Below are 22,255 nucleotides of genomic sequence, written 5' to 3'. Positions count from 1 at the left end.
GTAGTCTCATCCAACCCTGAGTTTCATCCATAGTCCACAGGTGCAGAGTGGGTGGGCACCCTGCTTCTGGGAGATAGCGAAGGAAGAACCACCAGTTCCTGTTTTATTTACAATATTTCCACCCAGGAGCATGACAGCATGGTTGCTGATCTGGTTCCTCTACTGGTTGACCTGTAAAATTAAGATTCTCACTCTGGATAAATTACTTTTCTTCCCTTTAAAGACTGTGCAGTGTAGACCGATGTCAAAGCAAGACAATTTCCTCCTAAAATTAGCAGAACCAGTAAGTATCAATTATTTTGTTGAAAAACATACAAAGCATTTGGTTTCTCTCCTGCTTTTCTTGAGGTCTGGGGGAGACCTTCTGGCATCAGTGAAGGTGTATAGTTCTTAATGGCTGTGCTCTGTGATACCCAGAGAAAGGCACCTGCCTTAGTTAAACTCTTCAAGCATGGGAGACTGAAAATTTAAGGAGAAAAGCCTACCCAAAACAGAATGTTGCTTTCAGCAGCCTTGCAATATATGAAGAATTAAAATGTACATCAGTAATTAAGAGGTTCTGCTCACGCAATTCCAATAGTAGGGGGTGGGGCAGTGGGTGTTTCAACAAGCAATGTTCCCACACTAGCTGTGTGTCCTCCAACTCAATTCTATCTATCCACTTGGAGAGAATATCAGAGTCCACAGGTTAGGGGCTCAGTCCCACTCCAGATGCTAACCACAAGCCCAGGTTGTTATCTGTGCTTCTGACCAACCAGTTAGATTGGAGGTTCTCAATGACCCCCTCCTTGGACTTCAGATGCCAGTCACAAATCCAAGTTATTTGTACTTCTGACCAACTGGCTATAAATCAGAGGTTCCCATGACCCTCTTTTGAGGTTTAATTAATTTGTTAGTGATTCACAGACTCAGAAAACCCATTTGCTCATTAGATTACTGGTTTATTAGAAAGGATATTAAAGGATACAAATCAACAGATGAAGGGGCCAGCTGGAACAAAGGAGTTTCTATATCCATGGACTTTGGCCCTGGCATGGTGGCACATGGAAGCATTCTGGTCCCCAACCTGGAAACTCTCTGAAAGCCCTCCTTTTGGGTTTTTATGGAGGCTTCATTACATAGGCATGGTTGACTAAATCATTGGCCATCAGTGATTGATTCAACATCCAGCCCCTCCTTGGAAATCAGGTGGTGGAACTGAAAGTTCCAACCTCTACGCATGATTGGTTCCCCTTTCAACCAGCCCTCATCCTTAGGTGCTTTCCAAAAGCCACCTAACTAACATAAATAGTTGTGGTGGAAAGGAGCTTGTTATGACTAGCAAGACAAGCATTTCACCTTTATGGCTCTAAAGCATTTTCAGGAACTGTGGACAAGAGACCAAATACTATAACAAAAGATTCTCCTATTGCTCTTATCACTCAGGACATTCCAAGAGGCTTGGGACCTGTGAGTCCAGAACCATGGATGAAGACCAAATGTATATGAGAAATATATTTTGGTCATCTGAATGACCAAATGTGTATTTCTTATAAATCACAATATCACAATAATAATGCAAAAGACAGGAAGGGGTAAATGGAGCTAAAGTGTTCTAACATTCTAGTACTATACAGTAAAACCAAAAATTTATGTTAGACTTTCGCTATTGCTGCATGACAAACTGCCCAAATATGTAGCAACTTAAAACAACAATCATTTTATTATGGGTATGGAGGCTGGGGATCAGGAATTTGGAGTGGGCATAGTGGGAATGACTTGTTTTTGTTCTATGTCTGAGACCTCAGCTTGGAAGACACAAAGGCCATGGGTTGGAAGAATCTGGAAGTGCCTGATGACTCAGAGACAAGGATTGTTGCCCAGAGTGTCCTCACATGGCCTTTCCTTGTGGCTTGGCTTCCTCATAGCATGGCAGCCGCAGGGTAGGATTTACCATGTGGCAGCTCAGGGCTGCAAGCATGAAGGTTCCAAAGAATAAGGCAGAAGCTGCATGATCTTTTATGACCCAGCTTCAAAAGTGATGCTACACTCTTTCAGTCAGAGCTGTCGTGTGCTCCCCCAGATTCAAGGCGAAGGAAATTAGACTCCACATCCTGATGAAAGAGTGGCACGGTCAGTTGTAGAATTGCATGTGTGTTGCAGCTACCTTTGGGGAAAAATAATCTCCCAGATTTAGGCATCAGGGAACTACAAACACTAAATATACCATATACTTCAATGGCTATCATAATTATTCCAGAGAGCTGCAAACTCAGACTGATAACATCATTAACATAGCATTATCAGTAGCTGATCTGACCTAGGAACTCCACTCCTAGGTATATGCTTGCGATGGGTTGAACTGTGTGCCCCCAAATACTATGTTGAAGTACTGATCATACTGTGACCTTTTTAGGGAAGAGCGCAGAGATGTAATTAGTTAAGATGAGGTCATACTGGAGTAGGGTGGGCCCCTATTCCAGTATGACTGGAATTCTCACGAAAAGGGGAAATTTGGACACAGATATGGACATGGGAACATGCCGTGCGAATATGAGGGCAGAAATCAGGGTGATGAGTCTACAAGCCAAGAAATACCAAAGATTGCCAGCAAACCACCAGAAACTAGGAGAGAGGCATGGAACAGATTCGCCCTCATAGTCCTCAGAAGGAACAAACCCTGCTGACACCTTGATCTCAGGTTTCTAATCTCCAGAACTGAGACAATAAATTTCTATTGCTCTAAGCCATCCAATTGTGATGCTTTGTTACAACAGCCCTAGCAAATTAATAGAATATCCAAAAGAACTGAAAACAGGTACTCAAAAACATATATACAACATGAACACATACTCAAAATCATGTTCACAACAGCACTATTCACAATAGCCAAAACACAGAAATAGCCCAAATACTCATCAGTGGATCAATGGATAAACTGTGGTAAATACATACAACGTAATATTATTCAGCCATAAAAAGGAATAAAGTGCTGATAAATACTGCAAAGTGGATGAACCTTGAAAACATGCTAAGTGAAAGAAGTCAGACACCAAGAGATCACATACTGTATGATTCCACTGATATGAAATATCCACAATAGGTAAATCCATAGAAACAGAAAAACAAAAGCAGGGGCTGGGGGTAGGAAAGTAGGGCCCTGGTATCCTTTTAGGTTAATGAAAATGTTTTGAAACTAGATAGAGGTGGTGGTTGCACAACACTGTGAATATACTAAATACCACTCAGTTGTCACTTTAAAATGGCTAATTTTATGTTACCTCAATTTCACCTCTATTTTAAACAATTGCTATCTTTAATGCATAGGTATTAAGGGAACAATTTGATGAGTTTTAACTAGTGTATTATCTACAACATCCCAATCAAGAATAGAGCATTACCATAACTCAAGAAAGTTCCCTTGTGCCCCTTTTCTTACTATACCATTAACTCCCACAGGGAACCATTGTTCTGACTTTAATCCCCATAGGGTAGTGTCCTCTGTTCTTGAATTCCACATAAATAGAACTATACAATATATATTCTTTTGTGTCTGCCCTCTTACACTCAACACATTTTTGAGATTCATTCATGTCACATAAATCAGTGGGTCTGCTTCTTTTTATTGCCTAGCATTCCAAACCATAGTTCATCTGATTTTCTGTTCAGAACATTTGAGTTGTTTCCAATTTTTTGTTATTATTAAAAAGCTACAATACACAATTGGCGGGACATATGATTTGATCAAGCCCAGGAGAGAATATCTAGAAGTGGAATTGCTGAGTCACAGGTAAATATGTGTTAACTTATAAGAAACTTCCACAGTGATTGTACCATTTTACACTCACAACAATTATATATGAAAGCCCCAATTGTTGTACATCCTCTCCAACATTTGGTCTTGGCTGCCTTTTAAATGTTAACTATTCTAGAGTTATTTCATTGTGGTTTTAACTTGCATATGCATCATGAAATGCTATCTTGTTGGCCTTTTTAAAGCCAGCTTTACTTCCAATAAAATTCATCCATCTCAAGTGTATAATTCAGAGTTTCAACAAATGTACAATCATATAACCACCATCACAATCAAGATATAGAATATTTCCAATGTGCCCCTCAACAGCCACTCCCCTCCACCATCTATAGTCTCTGGCCACCACTAACATGCTTTCTGTCACTAGTTTGCCTTTCCTAGAATGTTATATAAATGGAATCATAAAGTATGTAGTCTTTTGTTTCTGGCTTCTTTCACTTAGCATAATGCTTTTGAGATTCATCCATGTTGTTGCCTGTGTCAGTTCATTCTTTTTTTATATCTAAGTAGTATTGAACAGACGTATCACAATTGGTTTATTCATTCACCAGTTGCTGAATACTGGGGTTGTTTCCAAGTTTTTGCTATTACAAATAAAGCTGCTGTGAACATTTGCAAGCAGGAGTGAATTGCTGGGTCATATGCTGAGTGTGTTTCACTTTGTAAGAAACTACCAAGCTGTTTTCCAATGTACCACTTTGCATTCCCACCAGCAATGTATGTACGCCACATTCTCAGACACTTGATATTTTCAGTTATTTGAACTAGTCTACTGTGTAAGTGGTGTCTCCTCGTAGTTTTCCTTTTCCTTTTGTTTTTTGGGTTTGTTTTTTTTTTTAATTTAGCCTTTTAATTTTTTCCCAAACTCTTTATGTTGAGGGCTGACTTTTGATAGATCTGTGAGGGAGCTGTTCCATGACACAGCAAACTTGACCCAGAAGCAGATTGTCTACGAATGGTTTAGCACCAGGTTCCCCAGGAATGTGACATGCGAGGGAGCAGCCTCCTCCATCTGGACTAGAGGCTCTCTGCTCAGGCCTCATGGCGGAGGGAGGGCTGCCTGAATCTAGCAGGAACTGTGGGGTCAGCCAAAGGAGGCTTAGCCACACTTGCCCTTATGGTTCTGCCTTTGTGGGATTCTTATTTAGAGGTTCAGTCATAACCCCACAGATGGTAGCTTTACCCCATTGGCTCCTCAGCCTGCATAATTATAGTTTTAATTGCACTTCCCTGACAACTAATGTTAAGGGCTCCAATCTTTCTAATTATCTTGACTAAATTACCTAGTTTGCTGTTCCATGTTCAGAATCAAAGTGTATTTTATCACTGTTTTGTAACAGCAACATGCTATTGTAATAGTCTCATAATACCCCTGTAATAGTAACATGCTGTTACATAGCATGTTATTGTTACTTTATGAAAATGTTTTTGGTGATGTTACTGTTTTGGGTTTTTTCTGTTTTAGAATCTATGTAAAATCTGCACTATATATGTATCAGGCACTTTGCTAGGTGCTTTATGGACACCCCCCTCCCCCACCCCTCACTGAACCCTCGTAACCACCCTACGAAGTAGGCTTTGGTCTCCCCACTTTACTAGTTGAAACTTAGACATTATTTTTTCAAAACTGTGTTAATTTCTCCATGACAGTCCTTAGCATTCCATGTGTCTTACTCAGTCCATTATAAAAATTAAGGCACAAATGGGTTTTGGTAAACGCTGACCCTGCTATTGATCCTTCATGTATATTCTACCTCTGAGAAATCTGCCAAGAACAACATGAGGCTGCTTCAGCTCTCAATGCTCCAAGGCTGATCAACAGTCAAGTCAAAGGAGCCTGACATTAACGAGGGTGCATACTGCCAAAGGGGGATTTAAAAGGCCAAGTTCGCTAGGGTGACAGGAGGGACAATCACCCTCAACTAAATAGCCTAAAGTCATAAGAACATACCTGTAACAAGTGTCCATTGGCACAGCTGTTTCGTCGGTGCCTTTTTGGCTCCAGTTCAAGGTCTCTCTTTTCTGTACCTGCTCCTCATCTCCAGCCCCCATGCACCTGGTACTCCCCTGCTCTCCCTTTCTTATCAAAACTTCTTGCAGAATAGGACTGAAGAACCCCAATTCGCATACTTTTACTTTGCTTTCTGTCTGTGAAATATTTAACCAAAGAAATAAATCCTCCACAAAGAGTGAAACAGTAGACTCAATAATGGTGATAGGGTTTCTGTGTGCACTGGGGTGAAGGTAGGGGTGAAGGCCCTGTTCTGGCCTTCTTCACTTCTGTAATGTTTCTACAGCTGCTTCATTCCCTCGTGGAAAGGGTTTTACACTTCTTGCCTGCCTTTCCCTACCCAAAGAACTGGATTTGGATAGAAAATGGAGAAAGGAAAAACCGTGTATTAAGTCCTCTCTACGTTCTAGGTGCTTTTACTATGTTTTGCTTAATTTTCACAACCTTGCAATGTAGGTATTAAGTTCTCATTATTTAAAAACTTAGATGACATGCCCAAGTCTACACAGCAGAATTGAGGTCTGTACCCAAGGTCAGACTCCAAGGTCTATGTTCTTTTCCTATCGCCATGCCACCTCTTGATTAAGTATTCATTCTAAGCTCCTTAGTTTCTGATCAACCTTGAGTGAATTTGAAGTGAATAAACAATGACCACTGTCCTTGCCCCAATATCCCAAATCCTTACTCCACTGTCTCAGAAATACCCTGTATACTTCATTCCTTGACTCAGGAGCACTCACTCCCCTTTCTCCAAACAGGGACTGGGTATATTACCAAGTTAGGTAAAAACTGACATGTTCTGACAAACATTTACTCTACTATACCCTCAAATTTAAACTTTCCCCCAAATCTCATTGCTTCCCCCAAATTCCTTATTTAGCCAAATACCTTATATTGCAGGTATTCATTGCTAAGTGTATTATGCCGGATGCTGAATAAGCAAGATTTAACTTTCTTTCAAGGTTGAAAGGGAAGTATGATACACACACCTCATTCCTTTCTCCTACCCAGCAACACACTCACACCTATTAGATACACAAAGGTGATGAAAATTTTAAATTATAAGTATGTGCAAACATGTTTTAATCTACTAAGAATATTCTATTTTCATCACTCATTTAATTTCAGAAGCCCTTCCTTGCTGCCCACTGCCCTGCTTCCCATCGTGCTACAATGCTGGTCCCTCTGCAGTTATGGGAATGGAAATGGATTGTTTGTACCATCTGGGGATTCTCAGAAGGCAAAGAATTGAAGCTGGTTGCCAGGGAGTAGCACAGCTCAGTCAGGCCTCCACACCTAACCCCTGGCACCAGAGGATCAGCCACAACAAAACTGCTTAAGCAGGTGGCTAGTTTTCTTAGGAAGGCTGCTTATTACCTTGTCACAAAGTTTGTTTTAATATTTGCACTAAAATATTGCACCCACATAGGGCAAGAGGGAGCTGGCTTCAACTCTATCAGAAGAGCTTTAACAGGACTGTCCAGGACCTCTCTTGCGGGCCTAACTTTGAAGTTCTTACCACTGAGCAGCAATGTCCCTGGACTTTGTGCCATCAAGCTTTCTTCACAACTGTCAACATGACCTTCATACATTAACTGTGCGGCCTTGAACCCAGTCAGGCCTCTCAGTGATTTTTCCAGAGCTCCATCCCAACTCACCACAGAAATCCTGGAGCCATGAAGCAATGTAATTTCCATCTCTGCAAAGCTCAAAAATGAAGGCAGAGAAACCCCAGGATGAGACCATGAGCAGAGCTTCCTGCCTGATACGCAAAAGAGAAAATTTGAGTGTCAGAATTAGGGGACCAGTTGGCTTGTGTTGGGCCCCACTGCTAAAAAATGAAGTAAAGGGACTGTAGGTCTGGGGAGGGGGGCGAGGGACAACCAGGAAGTGTCCAGTTAAGAAGGATCATATCCCAAGAGAAAACAACCTTTCTGATCTAAACTCTCTCACCTGGGCTTCCCCCGGGGCTCCACTCTAGCCCACGAGAGAAGTAGAGGTTCTGGTTAAGCTGTGCGTGTCCTGTGAGATCTCCGTACGTACAGTTCACGCAGTGGGGGTCAGCATTAATTGAAAACTCACTGTTTACTGAATCTTGGGGACGGAGGCAGATCCAGTTCAGAGCACAAGAGTTTAGTCCAGAGCCTGACTGGAAGCCCATTCCACAGCAGTGACTACTCCTAAAACCCACCTGCCAGGCCACTAGTCTGCCCTAGCAACCTGGGAAATCGGGAAATCAGGGCAAACCACAGCTCCTTCTACCCTCCTCTTGGATTGCACCCTCTGAAATATGGACAAAGGCAACAGCAATTGGGATTATCTGGGCTCCTTTACTAAGGCCATGGGAAATTCACAAAGTTCACAGAAACTCTCATCTCACAGAAAGCCAAGAGCTGAAGAGGTAACATCCATGAGAGAGCAGTCCAGAAGGTTGAACAAGGAGTGATGTAAGGTCAGAGTAGGAAGATCTAGCGCTATTGGCTGGGTGAGTATATGAAGCACAAATGATCTGGAGGTGGTGATTCCCCCAAGACTAGGATGACAGGAGATCGGTTCAGCATGCCATGGCCGCTGCCTATCTACTGAGGAGGTCTGAAGGTTCCTGAAAGTGGCTCCTCAGGACAGGGGGTTGGGGAGGAGGGACGAGGAAACCTTAGGAAATAATGACTTTCAGAGTCATTACAGAGCAAGGGACTTCAGGCCCAAATATGTTCAATATGTTTTCTCCTCTTGAGCTGTAACTCAATCACTGCACCAAGGCCTAAAACAAACCACACATGGCTCTCTGAAGGTAGAAACCAAACCCTGCTTTATAAGGCTGAGTGGCCATCATTGGCTTCTCTGCTGAGATATGAGGTGTCAGCCAGTGAACCTTCCTCACCTTCTCCCCGTCCCCACCACCCCTCCAGCCCACCAGATACCCATTTCTACAATTCAACCACTTCAAAAGATACTCTGAAGAGGGGCAAGGTGGAGGGGGTGGGGGCTCAGGCTGGCCGGCTGGCCGGTTCCCATGAGGTAGCTAATGCTGGTGCGCCTGGGCAGGTTAGGGGAGAGAGGCCAGTCATGGGCTCACAGCAGCCAGGAGGGAGTCACCAGTTGACTGGGAGGTGGGGGAAGCAGAGAGTCTCGAAGTCTGCCCAGAGTACTTGATCACAGGTAACATCTGGGTGGAAAGGCCAGGCTCTTTGCCGGTGTCCTCACTGTTCTTTGAGGAATTGGGTTTCCTGGAGAAAAGGGAAACGCCAGCTTGGATCTTCTTGGGCTTGGGCATGGTCCCATCTTCAGAGAGTGGTATGTTTCCCTCGGAGGAGCCATGTTTTCTGAAGGGAACAGGTTGGGAGAGAAAGGACTGAGACTGCATAGCTGAGACTTTAACCCACAATCTGCTACCTTCAGAGTCTAGACTAGGCGTTTACAACATTCATGTCAGTACAACTGAAAGTGCCTGCTTCTGTGGATGATTTTGTGCTCCAGCTCAGCTTCACTGGGCACCAGGAAGAGGATATCGTGGCTCCATAATCTGATATTCCCACCAACCCCTAACTGAAGAATGCTGATCTCATCATAGTCTGGGAAGAGAGGAAGGAAGAAAACTCCCTGAACTCACACCCAACACCCTTCCCTTTCCCGGGCAGCACTCACCCCAGCTTGCCAGTCTCTGATTTGGAGAAAGCACTGAGTGTCACATTGCCCTTTGGGACAGTCAGAATTGATGTTGGGAGAGACCACTAAAAGCAAAGGAAATAATGAGGCCAAAAGGGCTAGGCAGAGGTCAGGGGAGAGTGTTTGGGTCTTAAGACACTTTCCCAGCTCTACCCCTGCAGGAACAAAGGGCTCATCGCTTCCCTACCCTGCAGGCATGGGCCTATATGGGGAAAAATCTTGGTTCTCTCATGATCCAGACAAGAAGTTGAGGCTATAAAGTACTTCTTTTCTTTCTTTTTCTTTCTTTCTTTCTTTCTTTCTTTTTTGTTTTCACTACCTCACACCGCTTCTATTTTTATTTAGAGTGCATGCCCTCAGTCTGGGTCAGCATGCATATGTAGTTTCTATAATTGATCATTATCAACTGTAAGAGTCTACGAAGTACTTTTGATCCTTGAAAGAAAGGCATCTAGGGAATCCTGGAGGCAATTATTCCTTGAAAGGGAAGGGTCATGAAACACACAGGCCTGCAGGACTTTGGGAAGAAGTGAGAGGGTCTGGACCTACACCCAACTTCCACTGCATTCTTAAGGTGGAAGAGGGAAAAGCCTGAGGTGGAGCTGTCCCCTTGCACCCCAATAGCATCACTCACCACTGGAGCAGATTCAGAGATGGCTCCTGTGTGGAACCCTTTGTAGCACCAACTCCGAAGCAGATCTACTCCTAGGACAAGATTAACAAGGGTGGGACTTAAGAGAGTGGAATCAACTGGTCTATTTTTCTTGCCAGAGAGGCCCATTTCTTGGTCTACTGGGATTTAATCTCTCATTAAACATGGCTTCATGTGGGCAGCGGGGACACATCACCTTTGAGCTTGTTGCCATGGTACTTCTGTTCCCATTGAGTGGTGAGAATGTTGAAATATCGTGGCTGCTCAAAAAAGCGGAGATAGCGAGAAGAGATTCGAGAAGGAAAAATTCGTTCAAATTGTCCACGGCGAGAAAACTCATCCTCCATCTCGACCAGAACCCGAACATCATCTGGTGTTAGGACATCCAGCACAGATGCATAGAAGTCCTATGGCCCAAGGAACAGGGAGGAAAAGGGTGGCAGAGAGTGTAAGCCAGAGGCAGAGAGTCAAGAAGCTGGGGGACCAGGAGTACAGCTCTGGGGTCCTAAGGCTCCATGACTCACTCTCAAAGGACCACCAAGGCAGCCTGATGGGCTAGCTCTGGGCCTCATCCATTCCCAAGCCTACTGAGCTTAGCTGGGAAATTAAGAGACTCTTGGTCAGGGTGAGAAGAGCCATGGGGGCACAGAGACTCAGTGATTTGTTGGATGAAGTCAAGATCAGAATCCAGCAACTCAGATTTGGCCATAGCCTTGTGTCTCCCCCTCTTCCATCTGGCTCCCTCATCTGCTCTGAGAAAATCAAGCCTTCCAAGGGCTCAGTGCCCCTCAGGGAAAGAAACCCAAAGGGTCTATGGCTCTGACAAGAAGGGTGAGCTGGTACAGCATTTAGGTAAGAGCAGTGGTTGCTGAACGCATAATAAAGGCCATCAACTTTCTCTTGGAGTGACATACATGCCAACAAATCCTTGCACATCGGGGGATCATAGGAAGCCCTGCCCCAGAGGGAAAAAAAGCTGCTTGCCTTCGGGTCGCCCAGGTTTGACCAGGGAATATTTCTGCTGCTACTGGGGTGAAGGCAGTCTCCTACCTGATCAGGAATTTTCTGGGTTAGGTAATAGGCTTTCTTCATCTTCTGTGCAGTGAAGTACTCGGGGGCCATTTGACATCTGTCCCTGAGGGAGCTGGGCAGGCTAAGGCAGGGGGTGGAAAGGGGGCAAAGGGCAAGGTCAGCAGCTTCACATCCTGAGGACATGTGGAGAAAGGGTCCAGCCCAGGAAGACAGCTTTCTCAAAAGAAGACAAAGAAGGATGGACAGATGATTGTTACTCGAGTAGATCTGAGTGCAATGCACTCCACTCAAGTAGTCTATCTGAGACTCAAGTGCCGTGGAAGAACTAAGAGTACAAAGCACACTCTTTAAATTGCATTTAAATGGTGAAAAAAAAAAAAAAGAGGACCATGGAATAATTGCTGTATACTTCAGTTCAGTTTAATTTAGTGAACACTTACTAAATATCCAGCTTGGCCCTACTGGCTACCCCATTCTGGACAAATTACCTAACCTCCCTGCACCTCAGTTTTGTCATCCACATTACTATAATTACTACTGAGAGAGAAAAAAAGATTGCCTCCCAGGAGCTCACAGAATGGCAAGTGTCAAATGACAGCTATAGCACAGAGCCAAATATAAGTCCATAAGGTATGGTGGGGAAAGCAAGTTTTGTTACCAACAAATTAGGATTTGAAGTCCAACTCTACAACTTTGTAGCTAAATGACCTTGGATAAATTACTTAATCCCACTGATTTTCCATTTCCTCATCTGTAAACCGAGGATGCTAATACCAACTTCATGGGGCTGCTATGAGGATAAGCTATAGGTTTTTCCTTAAACATAGCAAGTACTGACTAAATATTAGCTCCCTTTCCTCAAGAGCAGTTCTGAGTGCTATGGGGATGTAGAGGAGAGCGACCACATTGAGCTGGTTTCATGAAGATGCTGCCTTCAGGTAGTCTTGGAGGATGGGTGAAGTCACAACAGGGAGGCCTGGCTGAAGTGGAATTTCAGAAGGAAGAAACCTCATGAGCAGAGGAGGGGACACTATAGGGGAACAATAAGAGGCAGCGAACGCTTCAGGGAGGAGACTGGATTAATGGATCCTTAAGGATCCTTCCAACCTTGAGATTCTATGAGTGATTCAATTTGTCAGAGCACAGGAGCTGGGAAGAGGAGTAAAGAAAGGAATGCCTGGGCCTCAAATGTCTGCTTGAGAAATCTAAAGCTGATTCCCCAGGCCCTAAGGGGACTCCTGAGTAGGGAAGTAATCAACCAAACATGCTTTAAAGAGCACTGAATTGGCAGTGGTCAGTGGGTATACTGCAGGGGCAGACTGAGCAGCAAGGGAGACCAAGCAGGAGGGAACTCCCAGACACCATCCCTTCCCAGAGTCACAACGGAGCCACTCATGCTGACAGCTGAGCCGCAGACAAGCAAGGAGGCTGACCTGGTGGTGGAGCTGCTGGAGCTGCTGGAGCTGAAAGTGACATCCTCTGCATTGGGCAGAACAAAGCCTGCCAGGTTCAGAAGGTCACGGATCATCTGGCCTTTGATGCTGATGTCCAGTGGGGAGTTGGAGTGGAGGCTTCAGGGAAAGGATGCAAAGAGTAATAAAAGCACCCTATTTCCAGTCACGTGTCCAACTCAGTGCTAGCCCCATTTACATCCAAACTCATGAGCACCATCATGGGGGTCTTCTTGGCCCACAAATAGTGAATAACCTCACTCAGGGTGGATCCTGCCCATGACCTTGGTTTGAGAGGGGAAAAGTATGCAGTAGGAATCAAGTTCAAAAGAGCAACTTTTAACAGTCTCTCTCCATCCTCAGGGAACCTTGAGATAATGGCAAAGAATAAGGGAATGGGTAAACAAACAAGACCATGAAGAAAAAAAAATTCTAGTGAAGGAAAGGTCTTCCCCAAGTCAGCAAGACTGGAGCAGAAACAGGATCATAAGAATACAACAGGTTCTACTGAGAGTGCTCTGAGAATACCACCTACCTTGGGGAGATGTTCACTTCTAGGACCCAGGGCTTGAGGTTCTCATCCAGCATGATGTCGAAACCAAAGAGCTCGTGGCAGCTGTAGGGCCGCCGCACATACATCTTCAGCAGGCTGGTTACGTAGGGTTCTGACCTGGTCACAGGGAGGTGAAAGTATTCAGCTCAGCTCCTCTCAGAGGCCCTACCTAGAGCTGCCCTGCCAAAGGAGTAGCCCAGAGATGGACAGAAGCAACCCTGAAAAAGAAGCTCTCAAGAGATGTCTGTGACCTGGAGCCAGCTTCTGGGGATGAAGTTCAGTAGAAGGGCAGAATTTAAATCTATCCACTTCTTTCTATTCCCTGTCCTCAAAAATAGAAACACAGCATGGTCAAAAGTCTGCAGCACAGCAGTTTGGAGGCCCCAGAAAAAGAGGGTTCAGCGGCAGACCCCACACCCAGGGTGGCAGTGTGACTCACGAGATGATGGTTTTGACAACAACATCCTTTATCTTCTCCCAGATGGCATCACTATTGACTCCCTTCTGGCTCAGATAGCTCCATAAAGCTTTCAGTGCCCTGTAAAGCAGGGAGGGAAGGGAGTATCTGGGGTTATATTCTCTGACTGAGTGATGAAGAAAAGAAAGAAAGCCCTATTCATAGTAGCCAAGACATGGAAGCAACCTAAATGTCCACCAACAGATGAATGGATAAAGATGATGTGATATATACATAATGAAACAACACTCAGCCATAAAAAAGAATGAAATAATGCCATTTGCAACATGGATGGACCTAGAGATTATCATACTAAGTGAAGGAAGTCAGTCAGAGAAAGACAAACATCATATGACATCACTTATATGTGGAATCTAAAACATGATACAAATGAACTTACTTACAATACAGAAGCAGACTCACAGACACAGAAAACAAATTTATGGTTACCAAAGGGGAAAGGGGATGGGAGAGGAATAAATTAGGAGTTTGGGATTAACAAATACAAACTACTACATATAAAATAGATAAACAACAAGGTCCTACTGCATAGCACAGGGAAATACATTCAATATCCTGAAATAAACCACAATGGAAAAGAAAAAAAGAGAGAGAGAAAAGAAAAAGAAAAAGGAGTAAGTAGCCCAAAGGTATTTTCCTTATAAATTTTCTTTTGATGGTTTGAATTAAGTTAGAGATGAGTTTGGATGCAAACAGACCAATTCTGAATTGCCAAGCGTTTATATAATCTTTGGGCCTTATATTAATCCTCCACTTACCACTCCCCCCACCCACCTCCCCAAACCCCAGAACTCTGTGATCCTCTAGGCCTCCACTTGACAGGGACACTGTCTGGGTACCATTTGTGGCCCTGGCAGGCCGTTTCATCTTCATTGGCCTGGTACTCAGAATTCTTTTTATTGACACTGTAGTTGGTCAGGTGCATGAACTTATTGCCGAGGCTCTTCATGGAAGGGGAATACCTGAAAGTGAGAAGAAAGGCAGAGGTAAGATGGTGAGATAGATGGATAACGGCCCAAACATTTTCCCAAGTCCTGAGGAGGTAAAAGACAAGTGGACAGATCTTCAGATGCACAAGGGCCTGAGAAGCATATCTGCTGAAAGGTTTCTAGAACACCATAGCTAAGCTCATCTCCTAACTGATCTCATCTCAGTCCTGCAGGAAGAGTCTTCCCATTCAGTGAAGTAGAGGACCTCCTTATTTCCCATTCCCCATGTAATACTGTGATTTACAATAAGAAATATATATATTGGTCCTTGTCTCCAGTTTCTGACACAGGAACTCCTGAAACCCTTATAATTTCCTGAGTGATAGGAGTGTCTTTTATTCTAATCAGGTGACTCTGGGTAGGCTTCTGGATGGCTCCTGGATGAGGGCCAGTCACTGGAAAAATCAAGCCATGATTAGAAGCTTGGAATTTTCAGCACCCACCAATCCCCATTCTCTTAAGGGAGAAGAGCTGAGAATGGAGTTCATGATCAATAATTTTTTACATGATTTTTTGCATTCTGTAAGCTGCTCCAGCAAATTAATTAAACTGATACCCCCAACCCTTGGCCCCAAGGAGGGAATCATGGGCACCTCTGATTTACAGCCAACTGGTCAGAAGCAGACTGGCACCTGAAGTGGTGGAGGGAGGGGCAGCCTTGTGAAACTGATCCCTTAACCTGTGGGATCTGACACTGTCTCCAGGTAGTGTCAGAATTGAGTTAAATTGTAGGATACTCATCTGGTGTTGTGTAGAATTGCTTCACGTGGGGGAAAAAAACCCACAGATTTGGTGACCAGAAGTGTCAGAAATGAAGTGCTTGATGTAAAAGCAAAGGAGACATACAGGAGAAAAGGAAGACTAGGTTCTTCCAAAGGCACTCCACATTCTTTGCTAACAAAAACTACCAAAACATTGGTTATTTTCTTGTTTGGTGTCCTCCAGCTTCCCTCCCTGGAGGGAAAGCAAATACCCAAAGCTGTCAAGGTGAGGCCTCACCACTACCACATACTTGCAACTGGCAAAGCGGACGAGTCCATCTGAAAAGAGGTAAATCCGAAGAGGATCGTAGGAGGTGACGTAAACATAGATTCGCAGATCAAACTTGCTGCCGCTGATGAGGTAGGGTTTGTGGAGATACCTATACGGGGAAATGCCAACTTCAAGGACAGGAAAGATAAGCTACAGCTCAGTGGGTAATTGAGCCATGGCAAAAGCCAGCTAACAGTCCCCTGGGGATAAAGACCTTAAAAGGGTTGGCTGAGGAAGGTCTTTGACTGGGAGGACAAAGGACAAAGCATCATGAGAAGGGAACTTCTACGCTGAGAAGATGGGAAGAAGGGGAGCAGGATCTCAGCTGGAGACAGGCTTACCTCTGTACTAGAAGGGGCCTTCGCTTGGGGAGCTGACTCCACTTGTGAATGACCTGGATGCCAATGCCTCGAGCGGATGCTGGCTAGAAGTCAAGTGGAGAGGAGAGAAGATTTGTACCCAGCCTGACACCCCATTGTTCCCACTCTCAGGCCCTGGCCTGAGATCCACTCACTGTGATCCACTCACTGGTTTAACAATCCACTTTTGGCGGCTGCTGCTCTCCCAGGCTTTGCGCAGGAGCTTGGCATCCTGGGGCAGGATGAAGGACTGGGGGAAGAAACTGAACTCCTTCTTGCCAAAGCGGCTCTGCATGCGGGACAGGTTCCGCCACAGTCGGTCCTTTCGCCCAATCTGGAATGAACCTGGGAAGTGGTTTAGCTACAGAAGGGACAAAGGGTGGGAGCAGGGAGAAAGAGGGCCCAGATGAGACCATAAGGAAGACAGTAAGACTATACCATTTGAACTTCCTTAGCAACAATCTAAGCTCTTGTTCCATCTTATTATCACCATCTAAAAGTCCTTAAGTATTCAGCTACTGAGCACTCACCAAAAGATGATTAAAACACAAACAAAACAAAATTTAGTGCTCTTTAGAAGCCAATAGTTCACAACATAAAATAGTAATTAAGACAGACATAATATTCACCTTAAGAGCATAGAAAAAGCTGTTAAGTCTTTTTCTATACCTATGGGACAAAGAGAGGAAAGCACCTGGGGGGATAAGGGACTATTCATTCCAAGAGGAGACCAGAGTCCTCTTTACACATACTAAGCTTGGAGGAACATAGGCAATATGCTGTGGTTATAGGAGAAACATAATAAACTGAAAACAGACACTCCATCTCAAGACACATTAGAGAAAAAAGGGTCTTTTAGAGGCTGTGACAGTCTAAGACACTGCAGCTTAATGACTAGACATGCATGATCTACTGGGGTCTCACACTGCACTCTCCTCCTGTACTTCCCCCACTCCTCTGTAAGCCTTCTTGACTTCTCCGCAGTTATCCTCCTTGTCCCCTACTTCCACTACCAACCTCCTCTTGCCCAGTCCAAAGTCCAGGGGAAGAGCGGCTCAGAAAGGGTCCCTACCTTCTGATGCTCCTGAATGGATCGGAAACTAGAAGACTTCATGTGGTGACCCCAGCAGCCCAGCCAGTCATCATTTCCTACAGAAGGTACATCAGGAAATCAGGCCTACTAGCAGCTCAGTCCCCAGGACAGAGAGAGGATCAGAGGCCCTAGGAATACCTCTGGGCCTGGGCATAGCTCCCAGCCCCAGTTTTCTAAGAGTTGCCATGGAGCTGTCCTACAGGAGGCCCTGGGGTCAAGAGAAGAACAATGGCCCTCTGTCTTCCAATTCTGATGATTAGGCTCTGGCCTGGAGGGATTTCAGAACTATGTACTCCTATGAAGTTGGGAACTTCAGGACAGGGTCCCCATATAGCAGGAAGTATCTAGGGCTCTTATCCTGCCCAAAACCCATCCGTTGGGGCAGAAGACAGGCTCGCAATAAGGCAAGTGACTCACTCTTGCTGATCTTGAAGTGGGACCGTCCAATGGTCTGCTTGACAATGTTGGGGGTCACTGTGCTCATCTTCCACCGGAGCAGCTTCCTCTGCTCCCAGGGGAGTTTCTCAACTAGGGGAAAGCGGAGGCGGGGGGTTGCGAAGAGCAGGAGAGTCATGGTGAGAAGAGGAAAAAGACGGCACTGTTATTCAACCTTCCCTAGTTACGCAAGTCACTACATATTGTTCCATATCAGTTTCAAAGGAGCACACTTTGGGGAAGAAAGGGGCTACACAGAAATGAAGAACACTCAGAGGAGAGGAGGTTGAAAGGGGAAAGATACAAGTTTAGAAGGCAAGAATGAAGCATGAGATTATGGCGCTGAGAGGGTTGGCTACAGGATGGACAAGATAAAGATCCCCACATTGGACTGGTGAACCAGGCTGGGAACCAAGCACCAATACAGCCATTCTGAAAAGCTGCTTCCACCCTATTGCCACCTCCTCCCAACTTCACCAGCACCCTTCTCCTGGAGGCTCTTCTAGTCTGACACTTGGCCAGATTTACCTCTCTCATCCTGAGTGCCAAAATAGATGGTAGGGGGCACGTTGGGAAAAAGACTGTAGATGAGGGCTGGTCGGATAACTTTCTCACTGGAAAGGGGTTTGGTCAGAATCTCCATGCAGTTCCTAAGAAGAAAAACAGATACGTGGTAGAGAAAGGGAAAGCCACAGCCCTGGGGGCTATTACTATTACATATCATTTCTTTCAGGGTGCTATCTTTAAAGTTGTGATTTTACAAAGCCAAGTTCTCAATAATTATTTTGCAAATACTAATCCATAAGGTGCTAGAGCTAACCTAGACACAGCCACACCATTAAATGTCACCTAAAGACAAAGTTTTCCAATACTTCATTTTGTGACACAGCTCCAAAATTTCCTGTGACAAGCCACAGGCTGGGGAGGCCCCTGAAAAGAGTGGCTCTGAGAGCAGGTAATGAGTTTAAGAGGATATTAGTAGAGGAATCTGCTATACCAAGACAAAAAGAAATAAATGAGGAGGGGAAAAAAAAAAGATATGGATAACTAAAAGGAGGAAAAGCAGAAAAGAGAGAAAAGACCTAAGAAGAGGTATAGAGATTTTTTAAAAGAAAAAGAGAGAAAAGCAACAGAAAGAAAAGGAATAGTGATACTTTTAACTCATTTTATATTTATCTGAAGATATATAGATGATTAATTGCTCTCCTCTCTTTCGGAAATGTTTCATGACATCAGATTTTTATGTAACAGTGCGGTAACGCAGTCTGGGAATCTGGGGCAGTGGGCCATGGGGTCCCTACTGTTATCCTAACAATGTCTCGGTCAAGTCTATCTCAAGGAATCTCAAAATAGTGTAAACTTCAACTATCTATGGGCTACAACCTGACAGACCCAGACCATCTCTTTAAATAGCACTGAGAACAGAGAGAACAGTTATTACTCTCTATAATGAGCTGATATAATTAAAAAATATTACTATTTAAGATTAATTTTTAACTTACAAAGAGCCACTCTAAGTTGTTATTTTGCAGCAAAACAAAAATAGGCACTGTATGTAAAACACTTCAGTGTTTTAAACCTTAGAGATTTTTAATGAATTTTATTGGGTCAAGTTAAATATTAATTCCTAATTAAATAATTCCAACTAATTCAATTCTATTCCTCATTTCCAAAATATTTTACTTCAAAGGCTTTTCATTCACTGAGTAATTAAGATTGTTGAAAATCAAGGAGAATGAGTTAAGATTTTAAAACAAAGATAGGAATGTAAAATGGTACAACCACTCTGGAAAACAGTTTTGGTGGGTTCTTAAAAAACTAAACATGCAATTAACATACAACCCAGCAATTGCACTCCCAGGCATTTATCTCAGAGAGATGAAGATTTATGTTCACACAAAAATATGTACACAATGGTTTAGAGCAGGTTTATTTGTAATGGCCAAAAACTGGTAACAACCAAAATATCCTTCAGCAGGTGACTGATTACACAAATTGTGGTCCATCTACACCATGGACCACTACTCAGCAATATAAAGGAGTGAACAATGGATACACAAAACAACCTGGATCAATCTACAGAGAATGCGCTGTGTGAAAAAAAAGCCAATCCCAAAAGGTTACATATGGCTATCATTCCATTTGTGTAACATTCTTGGAACAACAAAATTATTGGTTGCCAGGAGTTAAGAAGGGGTAGGGAGTAGGAGGGAATTAGGTGTGGCTATCAGGGCAACAGGAGAGATTCTTGCAGTGATGGAAATATTTGTATCTTCACTAAGGTTAATGTCTTGGTTGTACTATATTGTACTACAGTTTTGCAAGATATTACCACAGGGGGAAACTGAGTAAAGAATTCAGAGGATCTCTGTATTATTTCTTAAAACAGCATGTGAATCTACGATTGTCTAAAAATCAAAAGTTTAACTAAAAACGAAAAGAAAAGAAAATTTGTTAGCTGCCTCTCAAGAGTACTGAACTTAACCTCAAGAGGCCTGGCTTCTGGTCTAGCAGTGCTGGAAACATTGACCTTGCACATAGTTACTTAATTTCTTTGAGCCTCAATTTTCATATCTGAAAAAAAGAGGCTGGACTTGATGATCGTCATCTCTAAATTTACACAATTCTTAGAAAAAGAATATGGAACAGGAAACCTAATAAACAACTGCTCGATAGAGAAATAAATACAGGTAGTGTTTTCAATAATCCTGTGATTACCAAATGTTCTATAATAAATATATAAATCTTTCATAATTGGGAAAAAGTAAGATTTTTAGCAATCCAAAAGTATTTCTCATCTTAGCCAAAATGCAAAGTGGTTTAGCATTCATCAACCTCCATTTGCTTGAAAACTCATGTTTTAAGCTTTGTGTAGATTGTACATTTTGTAGAAGTTAAATTAATTAATGAGAAAATTATTAACAAACACTTTTTGTGAATTTTATCTTATAAATCAGAAAGGTTAAATAAAGGGCTGTGCAGCTATCTTGAATTAGGCCTGAAGACAAACCCAGATCACCCTTAAGTGTGGAAAAGGGAACCCAAGTCAATTACATGTTAAATATATTTCTCTTATGGACAGGAGGCCCTTAGTCAACATCCAACATATGCAACCAGAAGCAGCTTTTCTTTTCTGAAAAGAAAGATGGGTTAGGCTTAAAGTAACAGAATTTATGCAACAGACTGAGGGTACCTATGACAGGATTTCTATCCACCTTCACAGAAAGTCCCAATTCTCTCTCCATCTCCCAAACAAATCTTTCCACCTTGCTGGTTTGGGACTCTAAAATTGGTATGGCTGCTGCCACCATCATATTCAGAGATGCAGCCTGCCTCATCCATACAAACCTTAGATAAAGCTAACTTTTCCTCTTAGCTTCATCTAAGGCATAGCTGACACAAAGAAAAGCAACCAGAGTCTGGCTGCTCCACATGTTAGGCAAGCCTTGACATATATCACCAGATTTTAATTAAATTAGAATAGGAATTTTGTTTTACATTTCAGTAGAAGTTATTTTTAAAGAGAAAAAGACTTTATGTATAGTACTTTGTGAGGATTCTTTTTAATATTGAATAACAATTGATGACAGAGCTTCATATAGAGACAAGGTTGGAAGTGATGAGGGGAACAAGGAAGATTATATTGAAGAATGTTTCTACCCAGAAAGGTAGTCTATATGATCCTTAAGCAAGTTCTAAAAATCTTTAGCACAATGACATGTCCTCATTTACAGGAATTTCCTCATGGTCCTGCATTCCTTCCTCTCCCCAGGCTCCTCAGTTATGCAGCATTCCACAATTATCTGCTTTACAGAAGAAGGGCTTACGTTAAGAGACTGACTTTTTGGTTTCCTAGTTAGAGTTTCTAGTTAGATTCCACTCAGATTTCATCAAGGGCAGTCAATAAAATAATCTAGATTAAAGCTAGAGAATTTTTTATTAAATTTCTTATTAGTAAGGTCAATTTCAGAATATAAAACTGAGAGTGAAAGAGCACTGCAGAAAGCCCCAATGAGTGATATAGCTATCTCAGAACTGTTTCGGGCAGTGGGATACATTTATAGTGAAGGTGGCATCTACATCCATGTGGGCAGCCTAACTAAGAATCTACCTCAAACGTTATGTCTCTTCCTTAATTAGTTATTAATTTTCCAAACACTTCTTTAGATTACTTGAATTTTACTTGAACAATTTCTTGGAGACTAAAGACCAAATTGCAGCCTAAGGAACATAGTACTATTTTTAAGCCCAACTGATGCAATATGCTTCTGGTCCCTTCCATTGCTCCCTGTTTGAAAACTAAAGTCCTAAATGTAAAAATCTGGTAAAAAGAAAAAATGAGTTAGGGTTAATAGGGCCATTGATTAATGACTTGGGTGATTAATCCCTTTATATAATCTTAAAGAGACAGAAAATAGGCATCTACCAACAATCCACACAGCCAACCAGCACTCACCGAGAGATCACTGCTACTGACTCGCTGCGGGAGACAGCACTGAATGAGGAGCACTCTGAGTCTGCTGGGGAAGAAGAGCAGAGAAGTTCCCGCTGGGAGAGGCTGCCATGAAAACTCACCAAGCCCAGGCAGCTCCTCCCCAGACACCTTGGCTCAGCCTTCTTGCAGAACCACAAATATCCACTGCTGCCTCGCACGGCCTTCCCTGAGCACAACAGCAGCACGGAGAAGGCAAGACTGGTGGATGGAGAAGTA

At 43.3% G+C, this 22,255-nt stretch overlaps 1 protein-coding gene across 4 annotated transcripts in view; it reads right to left on the bottom strand.

The window, feature by feature from the left end:
• Nucleotides 1-920: 920 nt before the first annotated feature.
• Nucleotides 921-22,255, bottom strand: part of TTLL4 (tubulin tyrosine ligase like 4) — a 33,600-nt gene continuing 12,265 nt past the window's right edge. The window contains exons 4-20 of one of the 4 annotated variants that reach the window (XR_004136855.2): nucleotides 22,001-22,064; nucleotides 18,073-18,194; nucleotides 17,527-17,637; nucleotides 17,089-17,165; nucleotides 16,186-16,377; nucleotides 15,999-16,081; nucleotides 15,638-15,766; nucleotides 14,476-14,598; nucleotides 13,598-13,696; nucleotides 13,141-13,275; nucleotides 12,588-12,725; nucleotides 11,173-11,275; nucleotides 10,319-10,529; nucleotides 10,105-10,175; nucleotides 9,450-9,535; nucleotides 7,463-9,127; nucleotides 921-2,093 (exon numbers count right to left, since the gene is read on the bottom strand). Coding sequence is in view for 3 of the 4 variants with exons in the window: in XM_031452189.2 (XP_031308049.2) it covers nucleotides 8,869-9,127; nucleotides 9,450-9,535; nucleotides 10,105-10,175; nucleotides 10,319-10,529; nucleotides 11,173-11,275; nucleotides 12,588-12,725; nucleotides 13,141-13,275; nucleotides 13,598-13,696; nucleotides 14,476-14,598; nucleotides 15,638-15,766; nucleotides 15,999-16,081; nucleotides 16,186-16,377; nucleotides 17,089-17,165; nucleotides 17,527-17,637; nucleotides 18,073-18,194; nucleotides 22,001-22,064 (2,003 nt within the window). In the remaining variant the exon portion in view is untranslated. Of the gene's footprint in view, nucleotides 9,128-9,449; nucleotides 9,536-10,104; nucleotides 10,176-10,318; nucleotides 10,530-11,172; nucleotides 11,276-12,587; nucleotides 12,726-13,140; nucleotides 13,276-13,597; nucleotides 13,697-14,475; nucleotides 14,599-15,637; nucleotides 15,767-15,998; nucleotides 16,082-16,185; nucleotides 16,378-17,088; nucleotides 17,166-17,526; nucleotides 17,638-18,072; nucleotides 18,195-22,000; nucleotides 22,065-22,255 lie in introns of all 4 variants that reach the window. The other 3 variants (XM_031452189.2, XM_031452190.2, XM_064485181.1) reach the window with 3 other exon arrangements.

This window comes from Camelus dromedarius, chromosome 4 (assembly GCF_036321535.1).
Source record: "Camelus dromedarius isolate mCamDro1 chromosome 4, mCamDro1.pat, whole genome shotgun sequence".
NCBI lineage: Eukaryota > Metazoa > Chordata > Mammalia > Artiodactyla > Camelidae > Camelus > Camelus dromedarius.
This window is presented reverse-complemented; position numbering and strand designations above follow the sequence as displayed.